The sequence below is a fragment of the Dromiciops gliroides genome, chromosome 1 (genome assembly GCF_019393635.1).
Source record: "Dromiciops gliroides isolate mDroGli1 chromosome 1, mDroGli1.pri, whole genome shotgun sequence".
NCBI lineage: Eukaryota > Metazoa > Chordata > Mammalia > Microbiotheria > Microbiotheriidae > Dromiciops > Dromiciops gliroides.
This window is the reverse complement of record NC_057861.1, coordinates 11,637,516-11,664,931: the sequence shown is the minus strand read 5'-3', so window position 1 is coordinate 11,664,931 and position 27,416 is coordinate 11,637,516. Positions and strand designations below refer to the sequence as shown.

At 52.7% G+C, this 27,416-nt stretch overlaps 1 protein-coding gene across 1 annotated transcript in view; it reads right to left on the bottom strand.

Moving 5' to 3' along the window:
• Window positions 1-27,416, bottom strand: part of TTC28 (tetratricopeptide repeat domain 28) — a 668,012-nt gene that overhangs the window by 108,172 nt on the left and 532,424 nt on the right. The window contains exons 7-9 of the mRNA XM_043977397.1: window positions 10,457-11,798; window positions 8,704-9,227; window positions 3,992-4,101 (exon numbers count right to left, since the gene is read on the bottom strand). Coding sequence (XP_043833332.1) covers window positions 3,992-4,101; window positions 8,704-9,227; window positions 10,457-11,798 — 1,976 coding nt within the window. The remainder of the gene's footprint in view (window positions 1-3,991; window positions 4,102-8,703; window positions 9,228-10,456; window positions 11,799-27,416) is intronic.

The window sequence follows — 27,416 nt, the reverse complement described above, 5'->3', positions numbered from 1 at the left end:
CCAGGACCCTGAGCCAAGGGCCCTGGAGCTGTGTCCTCAGCTGTCCTGCGGAGCAGCAGCCTGGACCTGCTTCCCAGTGAGCTTTGGGGTCCTGGACATGACCCCATTTCACAAAGACACCTCACTGGGCCAGCACGAAGAATGGGCTGCCCCATGTGACTGAACCTTTCAGACAAATACAGTGTGGGCCCACTTTGGGCCACAGCCCTGTGACTTTGAACATCACGCATCTCTGATCTCCAGTAGTTCATTCAGATGGCGCAGACACATCATTCTGAACATCCATCAGTTTGTGTCCTGGGATGCCCTTGGGGGCTGTGGAGGCCAGAGCCTGGCTCACCACCACGCCGAGTGACCACTGGCTGCTCCTCATGGAGTCACCTCCTGTTCCTATCCACATGCCTGCCTTGAGCTGTCCCCTTATCTGTCACTTATTATGTCACTTATCTGACTCACGGTTCTGCTCTGCTGTTTCAAACCTGCCTGGGTCTGGGCTGCCAGACCCACACATTGGTAGGATTTGTGTGTACAGGAAAAGCGAAAAGGCTTTGACAGGGGCCTGCTGGGCTGCCTCTGGGTCAACATGTAGAAGCCCCCTGCACACATCAACTCTGATTGTTGTGGTTGTTCCCACTGTGGACCGCCCACACTTAGGCACAAGAAGAGAGAGATTTCTGGAGCTCAAAGGGAACTCAGACACCACAAGGGCCAACTCCTTCACTCCACAGAGGAGGCTCAGAGTGGTGAACTGCTTTGGCTTAGCTTCCACAGATAGAGGTGTGAATTGGAACACAGGACACCCTGCGCCACACACCAGTCATCTCCTGACTCTATCACATGGCCTCTCAAAGTTCTGAGCCCAGTGAAATCTCTGAATGACACCTTCTGCATTAACTGTATGCTGCCCCAGCTATTCATGAAACAAATGAGTGAAGGGATGGATGATGGATGGATGGACGGACAGACAGATGGATATGGATGGAGACAGAGACAAAGATGGACGGACAGACAGATGGATATGGATGGAGACAGAGACAAAGATGGATGGACAGACAGATGAGTAGGTGGGTGCATAGATGGACAAACTTCTCTACCTGTGGGTTCTAGCTTGCACTGGCTTAACTGAAACTATCCAATGCCCGAGTGACCTGCAGGTAAGTGAAGAGGCAATTTGGTGCATCCAAAATAGAAAGAGCTGTGGAGGCTTGGGTTTGAATCCTGGCTAGAATCTTCCCTGTGTGACCCTGATCAAGTTATTCTCCTCTGGGAGCCTCAGTCTCTGCATTTGAATGATTAACAGAATACTTGTACTCCCAGCCTTACAGTGTTACTCTAGAGAAAGCACTTTGTGTACCTTTAAATGCTCTCTAAGACTGAATCACCACCATCTCAGTGGAACGGGTCCTAGTGGCACGGTGTGATTCTTGCCCCCCCCCCCCCCCGTGTCCTTCTATAAATGACTCACAGAAGGAACGAGAGCATCATCTCGTTCTCACAGATAGCAGGGCAGCGATGCCTGTCCATGCTGAAGACCTGTGCTGATGTATCTGGGTCCCCATAGTCTCCCCCAAGTACAATCTAAGCTGGTTGAGGGCAGGCAATGTTTTGTTCTTGTCTCTCTCTCTCTGCACTTGGCACAGAGAAGGAGCTTAATTGGTCTCCATACAATTCAAGTGGGTGGCTCTTCAGCAGTGGTGCAGAAGTGCCCCGGGGCTCTCCACAGGGATGGCAGAGGGTATGCCAGCTCTGTTGGGAAGGCCAGCCACAAGCTGTCTTGGCTGTCTCAGAACAAGTTTGCCTAAGCACAGCATGGCTTGTCACCACAAGATGGCCACCAGTGGCCACAAAGGGAGATGGTAGTGGACATATTTTTAGTGCACTAGCAGCTTTATTGGCAAAAAGAGCTACAGAGAGAGACACACGCTTGTCTCCCAATGCAAGTCAACACGTTCTCTGCCGTGTACAGTCTCAGGGAGTTGCCCAGGGCACCGAGGGCTTAATCCCTCGCCCTCAGTCACAGCTGGTATGTGCCCACAGTGGGGCATGAGGCCCGCCTAGAAGAAGGAACCATTATTTTCAGACTAGGCTTTGTGGCCCTTGAACCACACTTTGTTAAATGGGTGACACTAAGAAAAGCTGAGTTCACGGCCAGTGGAGTTCTAGAAGAGCATTTCCTATTGAACATTGTCAGCATAAACATATCAAGGCACATGTTGTCTCTGTCAATAGGATGTGAGCGTCTGGAGGGTGACTGTCTTCTGTATCCCCACTGCCTGGCACGCTGCTCTGCACAGTGCAGTCATCCATGTTTGCTTGCTTGACTGTAGGGAATGGACTCGAGGAAGGTCTAAGAGGAATCAGCTGTGCCCCAGGGTCAGCTCTGACGGAAACTTGAGAACAACATGTCCAGGTGCCCTTCTCTTATCGTCCCTTATTCCTCTATGTACAGAAGGTCTCCCCCTCCCAACACAGAGGGGAATAGCATGTGGAGGCAGGAGGAGCCCTGGCCTTAACACCGGGCTTCCTGCCCTCCTCCCCGGGTCATCTGGGACAAGACACTTTCCCTCCTGAGGGGAAGGGTGGGTGAAAGTCCCCCACCATGGCCAAACAGCAGACACACTCTTGAGCGGCAGCTGCTCCACTGACTGTGCAGGAGACACCCGGGCTCTGGGGCTCTGGGGGAGGAGGAGGAGGAGGAGAGACCCAGCGCACACACTGCTCCCTGGCCAAGGCCACAGTGTGTGTGTGGGTCAGGGGTCTGTGTGGATGGGAAAGAGCAGTGACTTGCCCAAGGTGACACAAAGACTTAGCTCTCGGCAGAGCTCAGTTTCAGGCCTGGGCCCCTTGATCCCAAATCCAACATTCTTTCCAGTCCCGGGAGCTAATCCTTGGAGTCAGAGGCCAAGTCCAGAGTCTCTAGCTTAGGGAGCCTTTCCTTGGCAAGCCACAACTCCAGTTTCTTGACAAAGCCAGTAACAAACTCTGGTGAGTCTGGTACTCGGCTGAGACCTCTGACTGTGTGTACCCAAGTAACAGATGTTTGCGATAATGTTTTGGCTTCAGATCTGCCTGTGATACATTCACTAGATCTGAAAATAGATGGTGAAAACCTGGTGTCAAGCAGCTTGACACATAAGTCCGCATAAACACATAGCACCCCCATCTTTGTTCTAAATTCTAGATACGTTCCTGATTTGGAGAACCCCAGAGCAGCAGAGCTGGAGGAGAGGAGCGCAGAGTCCCCTAATGGCCGCTCTCCTTCCTACCCTGCTCCTGACCCTGCAAAGGCACCAAGGACTCTGCGCTCCCTCCCTGCCTCCTACACACACACACCCACACACACAGGCACATGCATACACACAAGAACACACATACACACTGTGACAGGTAAAACTAGGGTGAGAATATTATTACCAGGGGGTAGAAAGGTCAACCCATGCTCTCTCACAACACGCACCCCAGACCCCTAGAGTCCAACGCCCTTCCAATGCTGTCAGAATCCTAAAACACAGCTGTTATTCTTGTCTCTGGCCTCCTGCAGTCTTTGTGCATGGGCCCAAAGGTGGAGGGAGGCATCAGACAAAATAAAACTAAACATTCTCTTGCGGATGCACCGGGGAAAGAGCATTGGCCTTGGAGTCACCATCCTGGCTCCATGACAAAAGGGCACGTGCCCTTTCTCTACAAAATGGGGACGATGGCACCTGCATTACCTTCCTCACAGGGAGCCCTTACAGTGCCAGAGAAATGGGAGATGGTCATTACCCCTGCCTCTACTAAAAATGTGCAAAGACCCAAAATCCAGTTGTCATTTGTCCCTGTAGTGAAACATGGATGTTACTGGCAGATGAGGGGGAACCCCAGAGTACTTAAGGGGACCCTCAAGAAATCTACCACAGAGTTGAGGGATGTCTGCCAATGAGCCTCTTTCACTCCTGGGCCTCTCCTCTGCTTCTGAGGATGGAGGGCCCCCTTGTCTGTTGCTGCTCACCTGGTGCTGGGACTCCTCCAGGTTTCCGCTGGCCCAAAGGGAGAGGCCAAGACCGTGGCGAATTTTGGCTTCATCCTCTCTGCGCCCCAGCTGCTCTGCCAGCCTTAAACCTGAAAGCAGAGAGGAGACAGACTGAAGGAACAAAAGGCCATTGGACTCCACCAGAGTTCTGCAAAATTCATCTAAGCTGGAAGAGGAAACACGGCTTCTGCTCTGACACAAGAGGGAGTGGTGTCCACTCCCCTGGAGGTCCTGGGCTTGCCGTCCATCGTTCCGAGACACTCTTGGCTCTCAGGCTGGCCAGACATGCCGCCTGACGGTGAACAGCAGGGGCCACACTGCAGGGCGGGCACGGGCTCTGCCACACAAACGGGCCCTAACTCGGCCGCCCTCCCAGGCGGGAAGGCTCGGCCCGCCAAAGGCGATCAATCCGCCTAGCGTGGTTCTCTGGCTGCCAACAGCTTCTCCTGCTATCACCACGGTCTAGTGGGGAAGCCAAGAGAAGGCAGTGGGGGAGGCTTGGCCTATCACATGCCGCCCCGCACGTCCAGGAGGTGCCGAAAGAAGGTTTTATGATGTCCTCGGCAAGTGGAGCTTACGCTGCATGGCCCCAGACTGACCTCGGCTCCTCTGGGGGGCTCCTGGTGCAGTGCAGTTCAGTGTGTTCGTGCTTTTAGGCCGAAGCGTCCAATGTGCCTGGACTGGCAGAGCAAGCTCTGTTCCTGAATTCAAAGCTCAGGTGAGTCTGGCTTCTTCCAAACAGCCTCCTGCCCCTACCTGTGGGGAGGGTCACTGACTCACAGCAAGCGGCCAGATTTCTGAACAGAAGGAACCTCGGGAGCTTTGTGACCATCTACTCTCAAGTCACCGCAGCCAATCAGAAGCCTGCAGCATGCTGAGCGGGAGACTCATTACCTTTCCATCTCCCTGGGGGAGCTGCTTTGTGCAGAATGGCCCTGAGGGCTGCCAACCCTACAAGAGACTTCATCAGCTCAGACCGGGACAGTTTACATGCCCTTGCCTGAAGCCACGCTGGGCCTGGGCTCTGTGTGAAAGCCAATCTTCTGATGTGACCTATAATCATAAGATACAGACTCTCAGAGCTGGGAGGGGCCTTAGAACAGGGGATGTCAGAGCTGGGAGGGGCCTTAGAACAGGGGATGTCAGGGCTGGGAGGGGCCTTAGAACAGGGGATGTCAGGGCTGGGAGGGGCTTTAGAATTAGTTGAGTCCTTATCCTTCCCTCTAAAAGATGACAAAGTGTCCGGGACAGGGGTTCAGTCTGAATTGTCTCCAGGGGCCCAGAACACTTTCTTAATAAATGTTTAACTTAATTAGCTCCAAGGGAAAAACACGGGGTCACAGGATTTAGAGTTGGGAGGGGCCCTACTTACTTAAAGATTCCTCTTGATACGGAGGAGAGAAATTTCCTAAAAAAGCTGACACCAGAGAAAACAATCCCTTCCCCAAGTACATTCCTGGGAAAAGGAAGGACCAGGAGCATCATTTCTGAAAACTTCCCTGCACCAGGAATGTCACAGTTGTCTTCTGTAGTCCTTGACTCTTCCTACCCTCCCCAAGCACGACACAAGACAAGAGAAGGCAGTGCTGGGGCTAAGCCATAGAGAAAGCGGGAATGCTCCGGGACCCCAGACTCCTCAACACGCATCATTTATTCTGAGCAGGACTAAGGCGGCCGGCGGTACGGTGGAGAGAGTGATGGGACTGGAGTCAGGAAGACCGGAGTTCAAATCCAGCCGCGTGACCCAAAGCAATTCACTTAAACTCTGCCTCAGTTTCTTCATCTGGAAAATGGGGGTACAAAGGGCAACTACTTCAGAGAGAGGACCAAATGAGGCGGTATTTCCAACACGCTTCATAAAACTGAGCATGTTATAGTGCGCCCACATGAAGGTCTGTGGGGTGGGAGTGAGATACGGTGAGGGATGGGAAGATGAAGAAAACAGGACTAAAACAGAGCCTGGAGGACCGCATCCTCTTCTCTGGGCCAGCTTTTCAACCTCTGGCTGGGAAGAGGGGAGGCACCTCCAAATCCCCACCACCAGCTTGGAGGTGATGTGCCCTGTAGCTTCAGGTCTGGGGGCACTGGTGGGGGCCTGGCTCACATTCTTCCTCCTCTGGGATCGGTGATTGATTATAGCTAATTAATAAGCATGTATTGAGTGCTTACTGTGTGCCAGTGACCACAGGCACGTATATGGTATCTGCTGGGTGCCAGCCATCGTACCCATTGTTCTCTGATAAACATCACCTCCTCTGATCCTCGGAACATCCTGTGAGGTGAGCGCTCTTCTCGTCTCCTCATCAGTCCCTGCCTTCAAGATGCCCACCAAGAAGGTGGCTCAGGGGGAGGGGCCTGCACATGGGCTCCCGGAGGGAGTGGTGCCCGGGATGAGTCTGAAAGGAAGCCAGGGGCTCTAAAAGGCAGATATGAGAAGGGAAGGGAGGGCATCCCAGGCATGGGGGACAGCCAGTGCAAAGTCAAGAAGAAGGAGATGGAGGCCCGTGTGGGGACCTCAGGAAGATGGAAAGGTAGGGAGGGGCCAGTTTGTGAGAACCCATCACTGCCAAAAAGAGTATTTGCAGTTGCTTGTAGATGGGCCAGGGAGGCCCTGGAGCCCAGTGAGCAGGGGGACAGGGAGGTCAGACAGGCGGGTTCAGGGGTACCTCGGCCCTGCCCCTGCCTGGCTGCAGGACCTTGGACAGGTCTGCACAGCAAGGGGCAGATCTGTGGGTGCCAGTCTTTCTGGCTCTGACCACTGGGTCTCCTTCCAGGTCCCCACTGACCCGCCCCTGCCCTCCCAGGCTGTGCTTGCTGGTGTTTTGCACCCACACCGGCTCCATCCCATTGGGAAGGGCCCAACAAAGGGAAGCGTCTGCTGTACACGCCTATGCCAGGCACTCTGGGTCACATTTCACGCATCCAGAGAGGCCGAGGCACAGAAGAGAAGAGCTTTGGGAGTCTGCGGGCATTGCCTCTGTTCTTCCCAGATCAGAGAAGCAGCACAGGCTGCTGGGAAGGCCTTGGTTCGCGCCGGGAGGCCTGGCCTGGTTCTGTTTTCTGACCTATAAAATGGAGACACCAGGACCTGCTGCTCCCGCTCAGGTGAACCTCACAGAACACTGGGTGGTAGCACCCAGGAGGACGATTCTGCAAGCGCCCAGAGCAGGGAACTCCCTTTACACTCTCCCTTCCCTACCTCAGTAGCCTGGGAACAGGGAATGGGTGACCCCCAAGGGCTGAAGGATGGGTTCAGCTTGCCTCCTCCAACCTCAGAGTGGGCAGGGGCCTCAGCAGCTAACAAGTCCACTGCAGACCTGACCGAGAATCCCTATGGCCTCTACAGAGGCAACGCGGCCCAGCCTGTGGCGCTGTGGGGAAGCTTTCAATGTCAGCTGGGATCTCTATCTTCTGGTCACTGGTGCCAGCTCCTCCTTCTGGGGCCAAGCAGAGCAGATCAAATCCTTTGTTTCTCCCACTGGGCCCCTCCACTGCTCAAGGGTTTCCTTCTCCAGATAGGACATCTCCACTATCCCAGCTACCACCCACCCGCCAAATGCTCTGGTGCAGAGTACACGGGGACCAGAGACACCCAAGAGCACAGTGCACTGAGTGCTGCCCTGGACTCAGAAAGACCTGAGTTCAAATCTAGTCTCAGACACTTACTAGCCATGAGACCCTAAGCAAGTCACTTCATCGTTTGCCTCAATTTCTTCAACCACAAAATGGGGATAATAACAGCACCTCCCTCACAAAGCCCCGTGTCTAGCACACAGTGGGCACCCTGTAAATGCTTATTCCCTCCCCCCTTCCTTACTACCTGACACTGGGGTTCTCTTAATGCAGCCTAACATCGAACTGTGGGAGGTGAATGAGGGTGGGAGCCTGGCCTGGGAAGGCCTGGGAAGCTCAAGTCCTGAACAGGCTGTGAGACCCTGGGCAGGTCCTTTCCCCTCCTGCCCCAGCCCAGGCAACATTTCAGGGCCAAGTACAGTGCCGACAGAGTGGCCTGGGTAGAGGAAGTCACTTCCTCCCTGGGACGCCCCACACAGATGAAGCCCCAAGCCTCGGCGAGCCCCACGAGTCCCCCACCTGGTCAACATCGGCCTCACTTCTGTGGGTGCCCGTGAGCGTCCAGTGAAGATCCTCCCGTTCTTCGGCTGCCAGCAGACCAAAGATCCTCTTCTGCCCCAGGAGGCTCCTGGTCTTACTGAGGCCCTCACAAGCCCACCACACACACGTGCCCCAAGCATGGCTTAGCAGAAAGAGCACAGCCCAGGGCAGAAGGCCTGAGGTTAGGCCTAGCTCTGGGAGGGGAAAATTTAACAACCGTCTCCCTGAGAAATGTCTGCAGGACACACTCTTAGGTTTCATCTGTTATTAATATTCCCTCCATCACCTTCTCAGGTCTAGACAATCAAGGAAGCAATCAATCAAGCCCTGCTTTCTGAGGTGTAAAACTCACACTGAGTGAGCTGCTTGGAGCTGGGTCCAGCACCCCATCATTCATCCTCTGGCCTTCAGCAAGGCCTCAGAGGAGAGGGCGCCTTCTGGTTCTGAGCGGCCTCCCAGGGCCACTCTGCACCGGGAGCCCCAGGACTCCCGGCTTCCCCCACGTGTCCAGCAGTAGAGCCGGTAGTGGGTGCTGGGCCCTCCCCCAGGCAGGCGGCCCTGCACCCCTCGTCACCTACCTTCCTGCAGGTACATCACAGCCTGCGAGTAGTTCTGCAGGGCGTGGTGTGTCCGGCCCAGGCTGCTGTAGGACATGGTCTTAGCTACCAGGTCGTTCATCTGGGCGGCGATGCTGAGGTGCTGCTCCTGGTAAACCACGGCCCTCTCGAAGGTGCCCAGGGACTCGTAGGTCAGGCCCAGGTTGCCGTAGGCACGGCCCTGGCCCGTGGGGTTGTTGGTCTCCTCCGCGATCTGCAGGTCCAGCTGGTGGTACTGCAGGGCCGTGTCATACTCGCCCATCTGCTGGTAGACGCCGCCCAGGCCGCAGGCGGCGTCGCTCTCCAGGGTGCGGTCCTTCATCTCCCTGGCCAGGCTGAGCTGGCGCTCTAGGCACGAGATGGCCTGCTCATAGTTTCCCAGCTGGCTGTGCAGGCTCCCCAGCTCGCCGTAGGCCTGGGCTTTGTTGCAGGCCTCCCCGAGCTCATGGGCCACCACCAGCCTCTTCTCAAAGCACACGAGCGCTTGCTGCAAACTCCCCATGGCCCTGGAGGGAGACAGAAAAGGGAGGACATCATTGTGGGGGTGCGGAAGGGTCAAAGCCCCCGGGGAAGATGCTGTTCCCAGCAGGGCTCTGAACTCCCCAGCTAGGATTTATCATGGCCTGAGCGTGAGATCCAGGAGGACTGCATGCATGATATGGAACACCTTCCAAAGGCCCTCTGGGCTGACCCCCCCAAGAGTGCTAGCCCCACGGGGGCTCCCCATCTCCATCCCCTGCCCCCAGGAAACATAATGCACATTAATAGAGACGCAGGTGGCAGGGGGCGCTCGGGCCTCGTGGCTTTCTATGTCCACTACAGTTTAAACTCCTTTTTAAAAGACCACTGAACGGTTGCTCTGAATCCCCCAGCAGGGTTTTCTGGGTATATTTCAGGTGATGGTCGAGCCTAAAGCTTGGAGAGGGAAGGGACAGGAAAGACCATCCAGCCCCACCAGTATCTGGACAAGATCCTGACAAGCTGTGGTTGCTGGTGACCTTATGTCCTCTCTCTGAGCCTCAGTTTCCCTGCCTGTACAATGAGGATAACCGCCCTCACCCAGCTCTGCCGACAAAGCCTGACTGACAGGCCTTTGAGGTCTGCCCCCAGCCTGGCCTCCAGGGGATGGATTTCTGGGCCCCAGTGGCTCTTGGGGGCCCCTCTCAGAGATGGGGTGGCTGCTCACGTGCCCTGCTGCTTCCTGGTTATAGGACTTGGATTGGTCTGAAGGCTTATTTTCCCTCCCTCATCTGCAAACCAAAGAGGCTGCCCTGGCTGGTCCCTAAGGCCCCTTTTGGTGATGAGTCCTGAGGGAGCAGGGGCCCTGTCATCTGCAGGGTCAAGGAGGGGATCCCCCAGATCGTCGTGGGCCCTCCATGTAAAAGCAGAAGACGTGCAGCCCTGGCCTTCTTGGGCCGCTGGAGAGCCCATGCCACCAGCGCTGTAACGTGCCACACAATGAGGAGCTGTGACTATCCGTCCCCTCCGCCCTTCACTGGCTGGGCCTCAGTCCCTCCCTCTGCTGCCACGCTCATGTCACTCTATCTGTGCTGATGCCTTCCCGAGTCAAGCGGCCTCCCAGATGTCTGTGAGGCGCTGGGCCCCGCTGGCTCTGAGGGTGACCAGGAGGGTGGGCAGCGGCCAGCTAAGCGAGCCTCGGGGGCTTCCCTGGATCACCCCATAGCAGCCCTACCCCGGGGGGGGTGGAGAGGCCCCGCCTGGGATGCCCACGCACCTGTGCCCGTTTCCGAGGCCTCGGTAAGCCTTGGCCTGGTCCTGCATGCGATTCAGACTCTGGGCCACAGACAAGTACTGCTCGTAATACTTGATGGCTTCCTCAAAGTCCCCTAGGGCCTCGTAGCAATCGCCCAGGTTGCCGTAGGCCCGGCCCCGGTCCAGCACGGCCTCGTTCCCACCAAGCTGCTGCAGCATGGCCAGCTGCTGCTCAAAGTACCCGATGGCTTCCTCCATGACATTCATGTTCATCTTGGTGATGCCCATGTTGCCGTAGACCTGGGCCTCGACGCCAGGGTCCTTCAGCTTCTGGCCCAGCTCCAGCTGCTCCTCATAGCACTTGAAGGCCATGGTGTACTTGCCCAGTGCCATGTAGACGGCCGCCAGGTGGCCGTGCGCTCTGCCCTCACCCGGCAGGTCGCTCAGCTCCTGGTACACCTCCAGCTCCTGCGTGTGGTAGCCCAGGGCCTTGTCGTATTTCTGCACCAGCCGGTAGGCTGTGCCCAGGGCCGCGTAGGCGCCGGCCTCCAGCCGCCGGTCCTTCACCTGGTGGGCCAAGCTCAGCTGCTGCTCATAGAATTTGATTGCACCATGGGTATCTTTTTTACAGATAAAAATGTCCCCCAGGTTCCCCAGGGCTCGGAATTTAGCCTGGGGGTTGTTCAAAGACTGGGCCAGGGACAGCAGGTACTTCTGACACTCCTCGGCCTTGCCGAGGTTCCGCAAGGCCTTGAAGGCCAGGCCCAGGTTACAGTAGGCCTTGGCTTGGCTCAGCTTGTCGTGCAGGTCTTTGGCCAAGGCCAGGTCCTGCTCGTAGTACTTGACCGCCTCCTCGTAGTTGCCCAGGCAGTAATGGGCATAGCCAAGGTTGTGGCAAACCTTGCCCTCCCCTTCCATGTCCTGCAGCTCGGGCGAGAGCCGCAGGTACTGCTCGTAGTAAGGGGCGGCCTGCGCGTACTCGCCACGCGAGCAGTGGAAGTTGCCCAGGTTGCTGAGGGCGCGGGCCTCGCTCTGGATGTCCCGGAGCTCCCTGGCGATGTTCAGGTGGTTCTGGTAGTGCTGGAGGGCGCGGTCATGGGCCCCCAAGGCCTGGTAGGCCACGGCCAGGTTCCCGTGGGTGGAGGCCTGGGAGGCTCGGTCATTCACCTCCATGGAGATCTGCAGCTCCTGCCGGTGGTATTTGACGGCCTGGTCGTACAGGCCCAGGGCGTTGTAGGCGTTGCCCATGTTGCCGTAGGCCCGGCCCTGGGCGGCGTAGTCATTTAGCTCCTGGGCAATGGACAGGTGCGTTTTGTGGAGCTTCAGGGCCGTGTCATAGTCGCCTTTCATCTGGTGGATTATGCCTGAAAAAGACCGTGAGAAAGCAAGTGAAGCAGAGGCGGTGAATCGCTTAAGAAACGGGTCCTGGGACCAGACGCTGGCACGGGGACGTGGGACAGGGCCACCTGGGCCTCCGAGAGTCCAGCACCATCTGCACGGGCAGCGGCAGAAGGTAATGAGACCTTCCTGTACTTGCCTGCCAAGGATCCCCCTAAATGACACCTGCAAACTCCTACACAAACATGGTCAGTGTATCTGTCACACAGAATGTCTGGGTGGGGGCTGGAGAAGCGTTCTGGCTGTCCTGCAGTTCTGTCGCTTCCCAGCATGTGGGAAGGAAGTGACCGGGCAGGTCACTTCCCCTGCTGAGCCAGCCTCGGTTTCTTTTTCTGCCCAATGGGGATAATCCTTGCCCTCCGACCTCCCACTTTGTGAGACAGAATTAGCTGCTGTGATTAGCTTGGCCATAAGGTGGCCCTGGGGCCTGCAGGAAACCCCCTCTTTTTGCCCCCAAGTCCTCTCTGTGTTTAGTCTGGAAAAAGCTTTTCAGCTCACCCACCAACAGCCCCTTTAGCACTAACTGGGCAGGCCTTGAGCTAAGTGCTAGGGATGGCCACGTCATAGAAGATGGCCAAGCAGGCCCCAGACATGAAGTTGTACCATCCAGGGTTTTTTTTCCCTTTCCTTCAGGCTCCAGAATCACATTTTTAATAGTATTTTATTTTCCCCAATTACACGTAAAGACAGTTTTCCCCTCATCACTTGTAATAAGACAGACTAGGAAGGAGTGGGAAATCCATAGCTCAGCTGCCCCCCAGCCTCTGGGGGGAAAGTAAACTGTGCCCATGGCCCAAGGCCTGGGGCTGATTTGGGCTTCCAGAGCTTGGGGAGGGCCCAGCAGCAGCAGCCCCGGCCCCATCTCCTGCCACTTGTGACCTAGAAGGTGGGTGAGGAGGCGGCCTGCTGTCCCCAAGCTGCCAACTCCTTTATGGGCATCGATTCAGATCAGCAAAGCGTCATGTTCTGTACCAACCACAGCCAAGGCTCTGTGTGAGAGGCCGGGCTGGTGGACAGCATGGAGAGGAAGGAGAGGTGGTGTCTGCCCTCAGGAATCCCTAGTCCAGTAAGTGGCCAGGACAGGAGCCATGATCCCAAACCAACATGGCCAGCACCCAGCAGAGGCCAGACATGGGGCATGGGAGGCCCGGCTTGTCTTTGTCTGTTAGACACCCCCAAGCCAGACCACAGTCGGGGGGATGGCGCCTCCCCTGGCGGTGATGGGGTCAACGTGGCCCAAATTTCCACAGATGCCCAGCTGACTCCCAGTGAGGTTGTGGGGCATGAGACCCCCCCCCCCGCCCCCGCCCTTCCCCCTTGAACTGCTTCCTACCCAAACATAATGCTCCCACCCCATCCTAGGCTGGCCTGTAGATTCTTCTAACCCGGCTGCAAGACGTTCCATTTGCCCTCATTAGGTTTCACCTTGTTCGATTTGCTCTGTTGTTCCCACCTGTTGAGTTCATTTTGTTTCCCAGGCTTTCATCCAGCCTGTCAGCACCGCGCCCCCTCCCCCCCCAGCTTTGGGTCATTCCCAGATTTTATATTTATAATTATATATAAAATTATAATTCTATTTAACATTATGCAATCTATAGCTTCAAGTCACTGAGACGACCCATTCCTGCTTGTCCCTGAGGGACAGGAGATCCCTGGTGCCCTGTCCAGTGAAGGCCATTTCAGGAGGAGGCCCAGGGGCCGGTGGAGGCTTTGTCTCCTCTTCCAAGCTCCAGCTGGCCATCCCTGCTGCCCTGTACCAGCCCCCTCCAGGCGTGCCCTCCACCCACCTTCCCCCCATCATCCTTGGCCATATTCATGTAGTCAGGGACTCTTCCAGTCCTGCCCTCCTCCACTCCAACCATACCTTGATCTACCTGCCTCCAGGTACTCAGAGGGAGGAGGGCAAGATGCCTTGCCAAGCCTGGGGCCTCAGCTATAAGGTGGGGAGCATCTGAGCGCCTGCCTCCCCAGGCCACTGTGAGCCTCTGCAAGCCTGGGCTACTCTCCCGGGACCTTGCTCACACCTTTCATGGGTCTGGCTCCTATTCGATGGTCCATTATCCGCATGGACGTCCCCACTTTTCTACTATCCAGCCCTAACCCTTGGTGCCTAGTGCTGGGCTGTGAACTTCACGGGGTTTGGAAAGGCTTCAGAGAGAGACTCGTGCTCCTGAAGAGATTCTAGCCACTCTTCCCAGGACGCAGCAGCCCTGCCAAGGTTAGAAATGGGCACATGTCTTCAAATAAGAGCGAGTGGCTCAGGAAGAAAACCTCGCAAGGCTACCTGGCCCCATTCCATTGTTAGTTCATCATTCACAGAATCCTTTAAAGGTTCTGTTTCCCCGTTTGTGCTTTTAGACAAGGGGGGGGCGTCTAGCATTTCTCTTTCCAGGAACTCTCCCAGAAAACCCTAAAGCCATCCTCCTTTCCACTTTCCCGTCCATACAGTGGGGATGACAGGAGCTGCAGAATGCAGATCAAGTGACAGACGTGATGAGGGAGAGGGGGAAGAAGAGGGAGAAGTGTGGCAGGAGCTGAGATGGGAGGAAGGGGGGAGGAAGGGGAGAAAGAAGATGAAAGTGCCCTCTATCTCACAGGCTTGTTAAGAGAAGGACATTGCTGGAATCACGGCCACGCAGGGCTCCTTAATTTGTGAAAGGAACTGCCTGCTGGTTAGAGCAAACAGATCTGAACTCCAGCCAGCTCCCTCAGCCAGCTCCTCCTCTCCCTCCTTCCTCCCCTCCCTCCTCCCCCTCTCCTTTCTCCTCCTCCTCCCTCTCTCCCTCCTCCTTCCTCCTCTTCCCCTTCTCCCCCTTCCTCCCCTCCCTCCTTCTCTCCCCCTTCCTCTCCCTCCTCCTCCTCCTCTTCCTCCTCCTTTTCTGTCCTCTGTGCCATAAGTTTCCAAGAGAGAACAAAGAACTGGGCGGGGGGGGGGGGTTGTCCCCTAAAACAGATTTTCGTGTATGACCAAGAGGACTAACCTGGCCCGGCCCTGGCTGGAGGTTCCCACTTGCCACATGTATTTCACCCGTGTGTCTGCCGGGCTGGACATGGGCAGCCAGGAGGGCCCACGCTTGGCAGCTGCCCCCTTTGTTGCAGTTGCCAGTAGAATGACTGAACGTGCCCTGGAGATCACCCACAGAGAGAAGCAGGTGGGACCCCCCCAGGGCCGTCACTCAGAGGGAGGAGGGCGCATCTCAGCAGGGACCCTCTGGTGACAATGGGCTGCAAAGAGGGGGACCTGGAGAAGGTTCTGGGGCTGGTGATCTTGTTAAGGCCACATTCCCCAAGGGTGAGGCAGGGAAGGTCACCCAGATATGTCGCTGCCAGCTGTTATCTCCAGCTGGGACAGGGTAGGAGACGCTTCAAGGAGCCGGGCCAGGAGTCCTACACGAGGCAGTAGAGATGCCGCCACAAAACCAGAAACTCCATTAACTTAGCCCCAACATCAAGCTCCTTTTTCTCACACAAATTCTGTGAAATTAGGTCCTGCTTTTCAAGTTTTGTACGTGCCAAGGACACCACGTGGTGAAGAGAAAAGAGCCCTGGACTCTGTGGTATGCTAACTGCCACTTACTGGCTGAGTGACCCTGGAAAAGTCATTTCAGCTCTGAGAAACTCACTTTCCTCATCCACAAATTGGGACTAATAGTAACTTGCACTAGATATTACACAAGGTTATAGGAGGATCAAGTGCTTTGTAATCACAAAAGGCTAAAGAAAGTATTATCATTTTGTTGGTCTGTTATGACTATTATATTGGTCTGAACACAGGCACTTTACATCTAGACCAGAACTGTAAAATGAGATGACTGAAAGGGGAAAAAAAGTGTGTGTGGGTGTGTCTACACACCCACACACACTTATACACAAACATATATTAATAGATCCAGTCAGAGCTAAAAGAGAATTCAGACATCATCCATTCTGACACCTGCCCCCCATTTTACACATGAGGAAACGGATGCTCAGAGCATCAGTCTTATTCAGTCACCCAGTAAGAGGAGGTTGGGTGGTGCAGTGGTTAGAGTCAAGAAGACCCAAGTCAAATTGGCACGTCACTCTGTGTGTGTGTGTGTGTGTGTGTGTGTGTGTGTGTGTGTGTGTGTGTGTGACTGTGGATGGAGCTCAGCAGTGGTGGACTCCACTCCAGGGACCTCCAAGGTGTCCAATATTTTTACCAGCGCCTTTGAGGAAAGTACTGATGGCCTGCCCATCAGAGCTGAAGCAAAGAGTTGGGATGGGGGGGGGGCACGCGCCTGGAGGTCAGGATCCTTGACAGGACTGAATGGCCAGCTGGATCTGAGGGGACAGATGTTAATATGGAGAAATAAAGTTTCACATCTGTTTTCCAAAAATCTGCTTCACAAATACACGATGGGGAAGAGGTGGTCGGAGAGCAGTCTGGGTGGGAAAATGTCTGTGGGTTTTAGCAGATTACAGCCCAAGGCGAATCAGCAGGGGGACAAGGGCCAGGGAAGGGGGTCCTACACAGGGGGGCAAGAGGTTCACAGCTGTCTTCTCTGGTCAGACCACATCTGTGGTCAGGTGTGGCCCCACCTTTTAAAGAGGACAGAAGGCAGAGATGGTCTGCAGGATGGTGGTCACCCCAGGAGGGTCCTTAGATCAGGGCTCACAAGAAGCAGCTGGAAGAATTCTGATTTTTAGCCACAGGAAGAAAAGACTTGGGAGGGATGTGATAGGCAACGGATGGGGCAGTGGTCACTTGCAGCCGGACGTCAGGAATGGGCGCTGTCCCAAGGTGGAATGGCTGGACAACCCATCACCTGCTGGGGATACTGCAGAGGGGGCTCAGACCTGGGTCAGGTCCCTCCCGTGCTTTCCAAGGTCTTCTGGGAAGGATGTGATGTCCTTTACTCTCCAAATGCCATGGCCTTGGTGCAGTGCTCATAGTGCTCCCTCCCTGGATTGGTGTCGAGGCCTGTCATCGTCCACTCACTACCCTCTGTTTAACAGTGCTGACATCTCCCTCAAATCCCCAGGCTTTCCAGGATAAATCATAGCCCTCGCTCTGATTTTTCCTTAGAAGTTCATTTAACAAACACAATTGATGATTTCTTCAGAATCTATGCTGAGCATGTCTGATGCCAGGAATCTTGGGACTGGTGGTTCTCCTGGGCTGCAGGGGGCTTGGGGGATTTGGTGTGTCTGTACTCAGGAGGGCATCAGTGGGTCAGCCTCTGGAGTGGGGAAGAGACCACTGCATTATCTGGGTTGGGGTGCGCCCACTCTGGCTGAAAGGAGAGCAGCCCAAACACATGCTGATCAGGGGTGGGCCTGGGCCTAGTGGTAGCCTAGGTGACATAAGGACTGTTATTTCTTTCTTCTTTTCCTTTCCTTTCCTTTCCTTTCCTTTCCTTTCCTTTCCTTTCCTTTCCTTTCCTTTCCTTTCCTTTCCTTTCCTTTCCTCTCCTCTCCTCTCCTCTCCTCTCCTCTCCTCTCCTCTCCTCTCCTCTCCTCTCCTCTCCTCTCCTCTCCTCTCCTCTCCTCTCCTCTCCTCTCCTCTCCTCTCCTCTCCTCTCCTCTCCTCTCCTCTCCTCTTGTTTTCTTTCTTTTTTGCAAGGCAATGAGGTTTAAATGACTTGCCCAGGGTCACGCAGGTGGTAAGTGTTGAGTGTCTGAGGCTAGATTTGAACTCAGGTCCTCCTGAATTCAGGGCTGGTGTTTTATCCACTGCACCACCTAGCTGCCCCAGGACAGTTATTTCTAAGGTATGATGCTATGTGCCTGGGTAACACAGACAAAAAAGCTAAATGCTTTTTGTCTTCAAAGAGTTAACATTCTAACTAAATGCACTTGATTGCTTGCCCAAAGGCCGCGTGAGAACCCCAGGAAAAGCTTCAGTGGCTACAAAAGACGTCTAACCCCCTTTAAAATGATTCCCCATAAAGTCAGTCTGATTTTTAACTGCACACAAGGTTATCCCACTGCAGATGGTGTTGAGATCAAGAAAGTCAGCAAAAGAAAGCATGAAGTCTGACAGATAAGAGCAGGGGTGGAGGGGACCCTGGCACATAAGGGTGCGAAGACTGGGGGCAGCCAGGCTGGGATGGTTGTGATTGAGGAGGGAGCCCCCAAGAGATGAAGGCATCACTGTTAGATTCTCAAGGATGGCTGTCAGTGATCCATCGGTCAGGTGGATGGTCTGCAATGCCACGGGAGGAGCCAGAACTTTGGGGCACTCAGTGCACACTAAAGAGAGAGACACACGGCCCATGCCTTGTGCTGTGCTGGCACACAGGGTACAAGCAAGACAGTCCTTGTCCTCAAGGTGCTTCAAATCTTCATGGTGGAGGGGTCGCTGTCAAGGGGCCAGAGAGGAAGTGCAGAGATCTTCTTCAGGCCCACGTGGCAAACGAGGTCAGGGATGCCAGCTATTGGTGCTCTGTGTCGTGCCAAGACACTGCAGAAAGGCTGGCCAACCCAAGAGGTCCCACAAGACCAGAATGTAATTGGATGTTTCCTGGTGGCTGTGCACACATCACAGAGACAGCTGACAGAAGCAGATAGGAAGTGCAAAAGGAAACAAATCTATATGTTCCTTGAAACATTTTTAAAAGTTCTTCTGTATTAAATAGACAGGAGATACTATAGTGTGGGGGAAAAGATGATCCTACTATCAAAATTGAGCCATGCTTAATAAATAATTAGGGGGATAATAATAGTTAACTTCTATATAGTGTTTTTGGACAGCTGGGTAGTGCAGTGGACAGAGAACCAGGCCTGGATCCAGGGAGACTCCTCTTCCTGAGTTTAAATCTGACACTTACTAGCTGTGTGACCCTGGGCAAGTCACTCCACCCTGTTTGCGTCAGTTTCCTCATCTGTAAAATCAGCTGGAGAGGGGCAGCTAGATGGCGCAGTGGATAGAGCACTGGCCTTGGAGTCAGGAATACCTGAGTTCAAATCCGGCTTCAGACACTTAACACTCACTAGCTGTGTGACCCTGGGCAAGTCGCTTAACCCCAATTGCCTCACTAAAAAAAAACCAAAAAAACCAAAATCAGCTGGAGAAGGAAATGGCCAACCCCTCTATGATCTTTGCCAAGAAGACCCCAAATGGGGTCATGGAGAGTCAGACACAACTGAAACGACTGAACAACAACATATAGCGTTTATGATGTACCAGGCACTGTGCTAGACACTAGAAATACTATCTCATTCGATCAGCAGCCCTGTGAGGTAGATATCGTTGTTTTATCCCCATTTCACATATGAGGAAACTGAGACAAACAGGTTAAGTGACTTGCCATGGGTCACACAGCTGATTCTCTGACGCTGGATCTGAACTCAGGTTTTTCCTGACTCCTGGACTGTGTGTCCTGTGGTGGCCCCTAGCTACCCATGATCATGGAGGCACATGAAGTGATTCTGAAGTGAACCCGGTTCATGGGGGTTTTAGACATCTATTGGGGAAGTATTTAGTGAGTCAAGCCCAGTAGATCAAAGGGATGTAGCGGCACAGGGGACGCTAACAGTAAATGAATTTATCATTTCACTTTGGCGACAAGCTTCCTATTTAAGAGTGAACTACGGTATCTGTGGTGGTGCCGACAAAGGACAGAAGGGGACGCCAGGCGGTGAGGTTAATGAGAAGGTGAAAGCGAGCAACTCTGAAAGCAAGGATTCATTGTCCTTTGGGCCATCGCTGCTGAGCCGCTTCGCCACCTGGAATCAGACACCTGGTGGGAGCAGAGAATTAGCCCATGCCGCTGTTCTTTGTTAAATCATCATGCTGCTGAGGCATGCTCACTCACAGCACCTAGAAGAGGGCGATGCTGGTCTCATTAAGCCCGCGTTGGGAGATGTGCAAAGGACGCTTTGGGGACAAGTCAGTTCTGGGGGACTCTATGGCCCCAGGGGTGGGAGAATGACCCACCAAAGCAAGTCCAGACTCCTTGGCCCGAGCACCGCCTGCGATCAGCCCCCGCTTTCAGCCTGATCCCATGTTAATTGCAAGCACACACTCTCTATGCCAGGACTGCTGGCTGTCCAGTACTAATCCCATGCTTTCCTGCCTAGGAATTCCCTCCCCCTGGCCCATCTCCACCTATTCAAATGGAAATGATTCTCTTTCTTTACCTCCCAGCTAAATGCCATTTACTCCAAGGAAAGCTCCCAGGAGGGGTGTGCCCCTCCCTCTACCAGCCCCCCCCACTTTGCAGAGCACTTTGCATTTCCCCATAATGCATTATCTTGTAGTGGGTTGTCTGTGTGCATGCCTCATCTCCTCACTAAACTATGCTTAGAGACAGAAAAAACTGTGTCTGATTTAATCTTTTTTTTTCCCTTTGGTGACAAGCAAGGACTTAATAAATGTTTGTTGACTGACAGAATGAATGTGCTAATCTGGCCTGATATTACCTTGAAAAAAATCCAGTCTCACCAAGATCCTGGGTTTTGGATAATTCACCTAAATTGCAAATGCCTTTTTAGCCAAATCTACCAGGTTCCCCCTCGCCCCTAAAGCACATCTGCAGCCAGTAGGGTTCTGACGCATCCTTGGACATCAATAACGATTTAGCATATCCCTGTTTACATTTAGTGGGCAGAGGCCCTTCTTCAGTCTAAGTGCCCAATTTCCCTCCCCTTCTTTTCCAATTTTGAGGAAGACACTGAAATACGGTCTAGGGAATTCTTGCCGTCCCTCCCTTCTTCTGCAAACCCTCCATTAGCCCTTTTAATCAAACTGGGAGGAAATCCGATACAGTAGACAGAGAAATATCGAGGCCCTAACTGTGCAATGCCTCCCCACCAAGGACTCCCATGTAGTCCCCAGGAGGCCAGGGTCACTTTCTCCTGCCTGCTTCCTGATGCCATCCCAGAAGTCTATGCCAAATGAACGGTGATGTGGAACAGAGGCCTTCACCCACAGGAGCTTGTGAATGTGACCTTGCCTTCCAAGGGCTCTCCCCTTATTTGCCCCGTTGAGTTACACATTCTAGGGTAACTGTGGGCTCATTAGCACAGCCTGACGACAGAACTATTCACAGATTTCCTGAGCCCGTGCAGAAATCTCAGCAGTAAATCCTAAGGCAGCAGCGGGCAAGATTAATTGTGCTACTGAGAAGGAGAAGTCATAATTACAAATATGAAAATGAAAGAGTAAAGAGAGCGGGACTCTGGTGATGGATGGTTAGGAACCAGGCGCTGCCGCCCCTAATGGTTCTGGCCAGGCCCATTGTGATCGAAATTGGTGGGAAGCCCAGACCGTAATGAAAAATGTGGTGGTCCGGCACAGCTGAGCTCCGTCATCAGTCACTGCTGGGAGCAGCCAGATGTGCTCAGCCTGGGATCAGGTTCCCAGCAAGCAGAGACCTAGTACAAAACATGGAGTGAGCATCATGCTGCTTAGGTGATGGGTGTTAGTTTGGAATCAGAATCTCAGACATTTGAAGTGCCTGAGGATGGACAAAGAAGGGGCCATGCCCAGGGTACAGTAAGAAGACACAGGTTCCACCGTCCCCCTCTCCCTGCTGTCAGGCTTTGCAGATCAGTCCCTTTCTTTCCCAGGGTTGCACAAGGGGTGGTCTGTTCTATGAATACTCCCTGGATGACCTGGGGCAAGGCCCAGTGTGTTACCACGGAAACAATACTGGGTTTGGAATCAGGGGCCCTGGCCCTATGTACACGTGTGACCTTGGGGAAGTCACTGACCTTTCTGGGCCTGTTTCCTCCCTGTATAATTGTGCCAAAACATACACTACTTTCCCACTGGAATTGCCCCAAAGTTGAATGACTGTCTTAGAAAGCACCAGAGGTCTTCCCCTTCCAGCACACCGTAGACTGTGTCCAACCTCCCAGGGTCAACGAGAGAACCCAACATAAAACAACAGGGTTCTGGAATTTGGGGGGAATCTTTGAACTTATGCCTTACAAAGCAATGAGCTTAGTGGCAGAAATATATGGAGGTGACAAGGACATCAACTAGCTGCATAAGATTTGAACAGATTAGGGTAGAAGATAAAGACAAAAAAAAGGTAAGCAAAATTCCCAGCTCATTTAGCAAGACCAGGTCTCCAAGAGCGGGTTCAATAACTCATTTCTGGATTCTTGAAATCACACAATCTTCTTTCTATTGCAAAATCAGGAACTATTTGCTTTAATCAAATGTGAATCATATCCCCAAATTCCTTCAATTTAATTTCATTTAATTGCTAAGATTATAGGATCAGGTTAGTAGGGGTCAATTTAACCAAGCAATTATTAGGTCCTAATCTGGGCGCTGCAGAGAAAGAAAAAAGAAAAAAGGGGTAAAACCTCTGACCTGAAGGAGTCTAATCCCTGCCTGGACTCCCACCTTCCTGCCCTATCCATGCCTGGCTCTGCCCGTCCTGGCATCAGCTTGGGGATCCCTTATCTGCACAGGCATGGCACGACAGATGGCTTCCCTTCCAATTAATATCTTTATTCCTACACAGTGCAGGGGATGAAGAATCAGGTGAAACACTAGATTGCAGCCTCCCGAGGATGCAGGTTCTGCTCCTCTAACGCTATTGGCTGAGAGTCAGCGTCTGTCTGAGGGAGAGTTTTACCCATCGTCAGTGCCAAAGGACGGCACTTGGGAATTCTCTCTATGTGGCAGTGACCCCCTTTCTTCAGTGTAACCCCAGATCTGGGGCACTTTCACGTTGTGAAGCCCTTCAAGGAAATCATCAAAGTTAATTATCCGATTAATATCAAGGCCGGATATATAGTAATCTGTCAAAAGACAAAGGGTTTAGAACTTCCAAGCCCATCAGTTTCTTATCTTTTAAATGGAAATGAGGGAATTAGTAACCCTTCCAATTCACTCATTGTGAATATTAATTTGTCTTTTTCTGGTTGAGCGCCTCCCTAACTTGCTGCTTGTGATTAGTGAGGCTGAAGGGTCCCAACTGCACATCCCACCCCAGAGGAGCCACTGCAGCTGAATTCAGGCCCACTGTCTAGAGTAGGGGGGAAGAGCCTGCTGTTAATGCAGGAGAAGCAACAGGACTAAGTCAGACCTGGGGAAAGAGGTTGTAACAGCACACAGTAAGCACTTAATAAGTGTCTGTTGGTTTTAATTGAGTCTACAAAAATGATATTCTCCTGTGAGATCTGCCCAGGTCACTGTCCTGCTTTCTGTGGCCTGGAGGATAGAATAAAAAACATGTTTGGCACAAGCCCTTTACAACCGGCTCTGACCCATCTTTACACTGATTCTGCCTGACCCTCCCTTGTGTACTCTGCCCTGTACAAGAAATGGAATTTCTTGCCTCCTTGCCTTTGCATAATGCTCCCCCAAACCCACCTGCCCAGAAAGAGCAGGCTCAGACACCTCTGAGCAGCCGGTTTCCCCTAACCTGGGGAATGAGATCCCAGAAGATAAAGGGCAGATAGATGACAGAAACAACTCAGTAGCAAGGTCTGAAACACAGTGTCAAAACAGGTTTATACTCTGTTGCCCTCTATGAAGTGTGAAGTCCTCTGATCAAACAGATTGAACTAGAGGTTGGCTAGCCATTGGATGGCGAAGGGAAAGCCGTGACCTGGTAGCTCTTTAAAAAGCAAGACACAATTAGTAGGAATCTGCCTCTGTAGCTCAGAGGACCAGTACTTCCCACAGCAGTGAAGAGAACCAGCTATGGAGGAAAGACCCAGCCCTTAAGAGAGAAGCCCAGTGAGTTACAGTAGGATACAGTTCTGAGGCGTGTGAGCTCTGCAAGTGGCCACTGGCTGCTGAGCTGTGGGGCTGGGGAGCCGAACCATCTGCCTGGCAGACTCTGTGCCAGGCCGAGCGCCGCAGGCTACCAGGAGAAGGAAAAGGACAGGTGTCTGCAGAGCTGGGTGTACAAGTTGCCTTGGCCCCACGATCCATAAATGTGTGCTTTCTGACAAGCACGCTCTCTGGGTGTACACCCTCTCCCCACAGACACTGCTCCCTTTTGTGGGGGAGAGACACCAGGAGGGAGAGGTTCTTGTCATCTTAGTAAATGTCTTTTAAAGGGGAGCGCGCCAGTGGGGGCCCATGAACTATATGGTTTTAAGAGCTTGAGCTCATAGGGTACTCTGAGGTCAGCATGGGTCCCCCAGGGGGAGTTGGGGGAGGAGGAGTTTCAGAAGAGGTGCTGCACCTGGAGAGTGTAACCTCCCCCTCTCTGGCTTCCTTCAAAGGCTGGCTCAGGTGCCACCTCCTCCCCACCTTACCTGGTCACTCCAGGTCTTAGTGGTTGCCCCTGCCCCTAGAAATTACTTTGCATTTGCTCTCTCTACATCTTGCATATGCTTCTCCAAGTATACCTTGATTTCCTCCAGGAGAATGTCAGCTCTTTGTTGACAGAGCTCCCCAGAGTCTTAATCCACACCTCAGTCTGTGCCTGGAACATATTAGGTTGTATGAGCATGTTTGCTAAGAGGCTGCCTTCAGCCTGTGTGTGGGCATGTGAGTTGCACCACTCGACCATGTCACTCTCTGACCCCAAGCTGTGTGAGGAACAAAAATGGAACTTCCCGAGCTCATATGCAAAGCCCAAGAATCTGGCTGCAGCCCACCTGAGTGGACGTAATGCATAGGACTCTCATGCCTCACGTGTTGTAGATAAAATGAAATGTGGGCTAGTCCCTGAATTTAGCATTCATCTCCCACCTCGGTGCCTGTGCTAGGCTGCTCTACATGTGGGGAATGCTCTTTCTCTCCTTACTCTCAATCAGTCAATCAACAAGTATTTGTGAAGTGTCTGCTAGGTGCCCAGTGTGGTGCCGGGCACTATGGATACACATACAATGAACAAAGATTCCATTCTAACAGGGGAGACAAGTGCTTATAGAGGTCAATGCAAAGATGACAAAATGGGGAGGAAATGTAAAGATGACAGAGAGTTTGAGTGGGGGGGCCACTCCTGGCTTCCTCAGGGCCCTGCTCATGGGCCGTCTCCCTGGGAGAAACCTCTCCTGCCAGCCTAGTTCTCTCCCTCCTACTCAGATCAGCAGCACTACATGAGTAACTCATGTAGGTGTCCCTCACCCTTGCTAGACTGTGAGCTCACTGATGGCTGAGGTATCTTTGTGTGCCAGGACCTTGCACAATGCCTTCAGATAATAAGGTTTTACTAAACGGATCCAAGCACTGGATGGGGCTGTGGGAGATTCACTTCCTTCTTATCCTTGCAGTTCTTAAGGCTCCATTCGGGCGCCACCCCCTCCATAAAGCACTGCCTAAGCAGCCCAGCTTAAAGCATCCTTGGGGAGGAGTGGCTTCTCCTTTGTGGTGGTCTTCGAAGCAAGTCTGGGGGACCCCTCACCATGTGTTCAGGCACAGTGTGGACTCGTTGGCCAAGGCTGAGCTGTGTCAGCCATCTACCTCATCAGATTTTATTTATTTATTTAATTTAATTTAATTTTATTTTATTTTTGAGTCAGTTAGAGTTAAGTGACTTGCCCAGGGTCACACAGCTAGTAAGTGTTAAGTGTCTGAGGCCGGATTTGAACTCAGGTCCTCCTGAATCCAGGGCTGGTGCTCTATCCGCTCCTCCCTCATCAGATTTTCTCAGACTACTTTGTCTGCATCACTCTTCTTCCCATTGCATCCTGTCTTGTCTTGTATTATATGCATTTATGTGGCATGAGGTCTCTTTCTCTGTAGAGCCTAAGTTCTTTGAGGGAAGAGAGTCTGTGGCTCTTTATATGTGTATCCCCAGTTCCTGGCACAAGCCCCTGCACTGAACAGGGAGATAATAAAGGTTTCAGTGATTTGAATCCCAAAGATAGAGAAAGGGAGCATATAATATAGAGAGACTTTTAGAGGGACACACAGGGAAACAGAGAGAGAAAGAGAAGGGGAGGGAGAGAGAGAGGGAGGGAGGGAGGGGGGGGGAGAGAGAGAGAGAGAGAGAGAGAGAGAGAGAGAGAGAAAGAGAGAGAGAGATCAATAGAAAGTAAGGTGGGAGTTACTTGAGAGGCAGAGATCCTAGAGATCTGAATGTATTTTACACATATTGATTGATGCCTATCACATATGAGGCGTTACACATACACACAACCATGCACACACACCACACACACACACACACACACACACACACACACACAGCTCACTGCCTAACAGCAGCCACTAAATGTTGTGACTTTGCAAACCCAAATGCAAAGACAGATGGATTTCTGCACCAGCCAGGGGTGCAGGCTGTCAAATGTACTCTCCCCAGGCAATCGGGTCTGAAGAGCTTGATTTTAAAAATTTATACCGGATGGAAAACACAAGCCTTATTACTGAGGGAAGAATTCTGGCTCTGCTGCAGAGGATGCCAACGAAACCAGCCAGTCAAAATGTGGCTCGTTTGTCTCACAACACGGGTTCCTAGAAAAGGCCATTTCAAAACATGGAAAGAGCCAAAGGAGGTGGATGCTGGGAATTCTTCTGCTGTCCGGGCTCTCCTCTCCCTTCTCCCTCTGGGGCATCTACCTAAGGGAATGAGTGCCCCGGTAAATCCCCAATGCACACGTGACGGGAGCCTGGGGAGCCCACTCTGGCTGCTCTCAGGGATTGCATTTACCCGCAGCTTCACAATCCACACCTGGGGGGAGGCCAGGACGCGTCAGAGAAGGGCCTGCTCCTGCCCTCAGCATCTGCCTGCTTCCAAAAATATCAAGTACAGACCGTGTGTGGGCACCATGTACCGATGTGTATAGATATGGCTGTGTGCACGATGTATGTGAACAAAGGCAGCCCTCCCTCCAAAATATACAGAGCGGGAAATCTCCAACCTCCATTAGAGAAGAATGGTGCCTTTGATACGCTAAGGTAGCACAGTGTGCTAGGGGAGAGGTGGTGGTGAAGGCAATCCCCTTGTTTCAACAGGACATACTGCACACAACTACGCACACGCAGACATACACAGAGATAGAGGAGCTAAATATATCTCTATATACACACATACACATGCACACAATACACACTAGATATATACATATATGTACACATATATACACACACATACACACATGCACACCAGATGCATACACATATAAACAGACATGTACACACACAACACACACAATATATACATATGCACACATATATACACACACATACACACATGCACATCAGATACATACACATATAAACAGACATGTACACACACATTAGATACATACACATATAAACAGACATGTATACATACACACACACACACAAGCATATGGACTATTTGTTCCTGATCTGTGGGAGATCCTTCTAAGCTTACATTGTTGGTCTGATCAGCCACAGTCGGACACATTGTACCTTGACCCCAGCACAGTGATGTCATTTTGGTCCTCTTTGAGAACAAAGGACAAAACCCAACTACCACATGCATACATATACATAGAGACCTCTATGTATAGATATTATGCATATATATTATATATATATATATAGAGAGAGAGAGAGAATACATATATATATATGCATTTCTCTGTCTCCCTCCATCCCTCCCACCTCCACCTCTCTCTCTCTCTCTCTCTCTCTCTCTCTCTCTCTCTCTCTCTCTCTCTCTCTCTTTTTCTCTCTTTCTAGTTCCCTCTTTGTCCTTCTAAAGGTCTCTCTATATGTTCCCTTTCTCTCT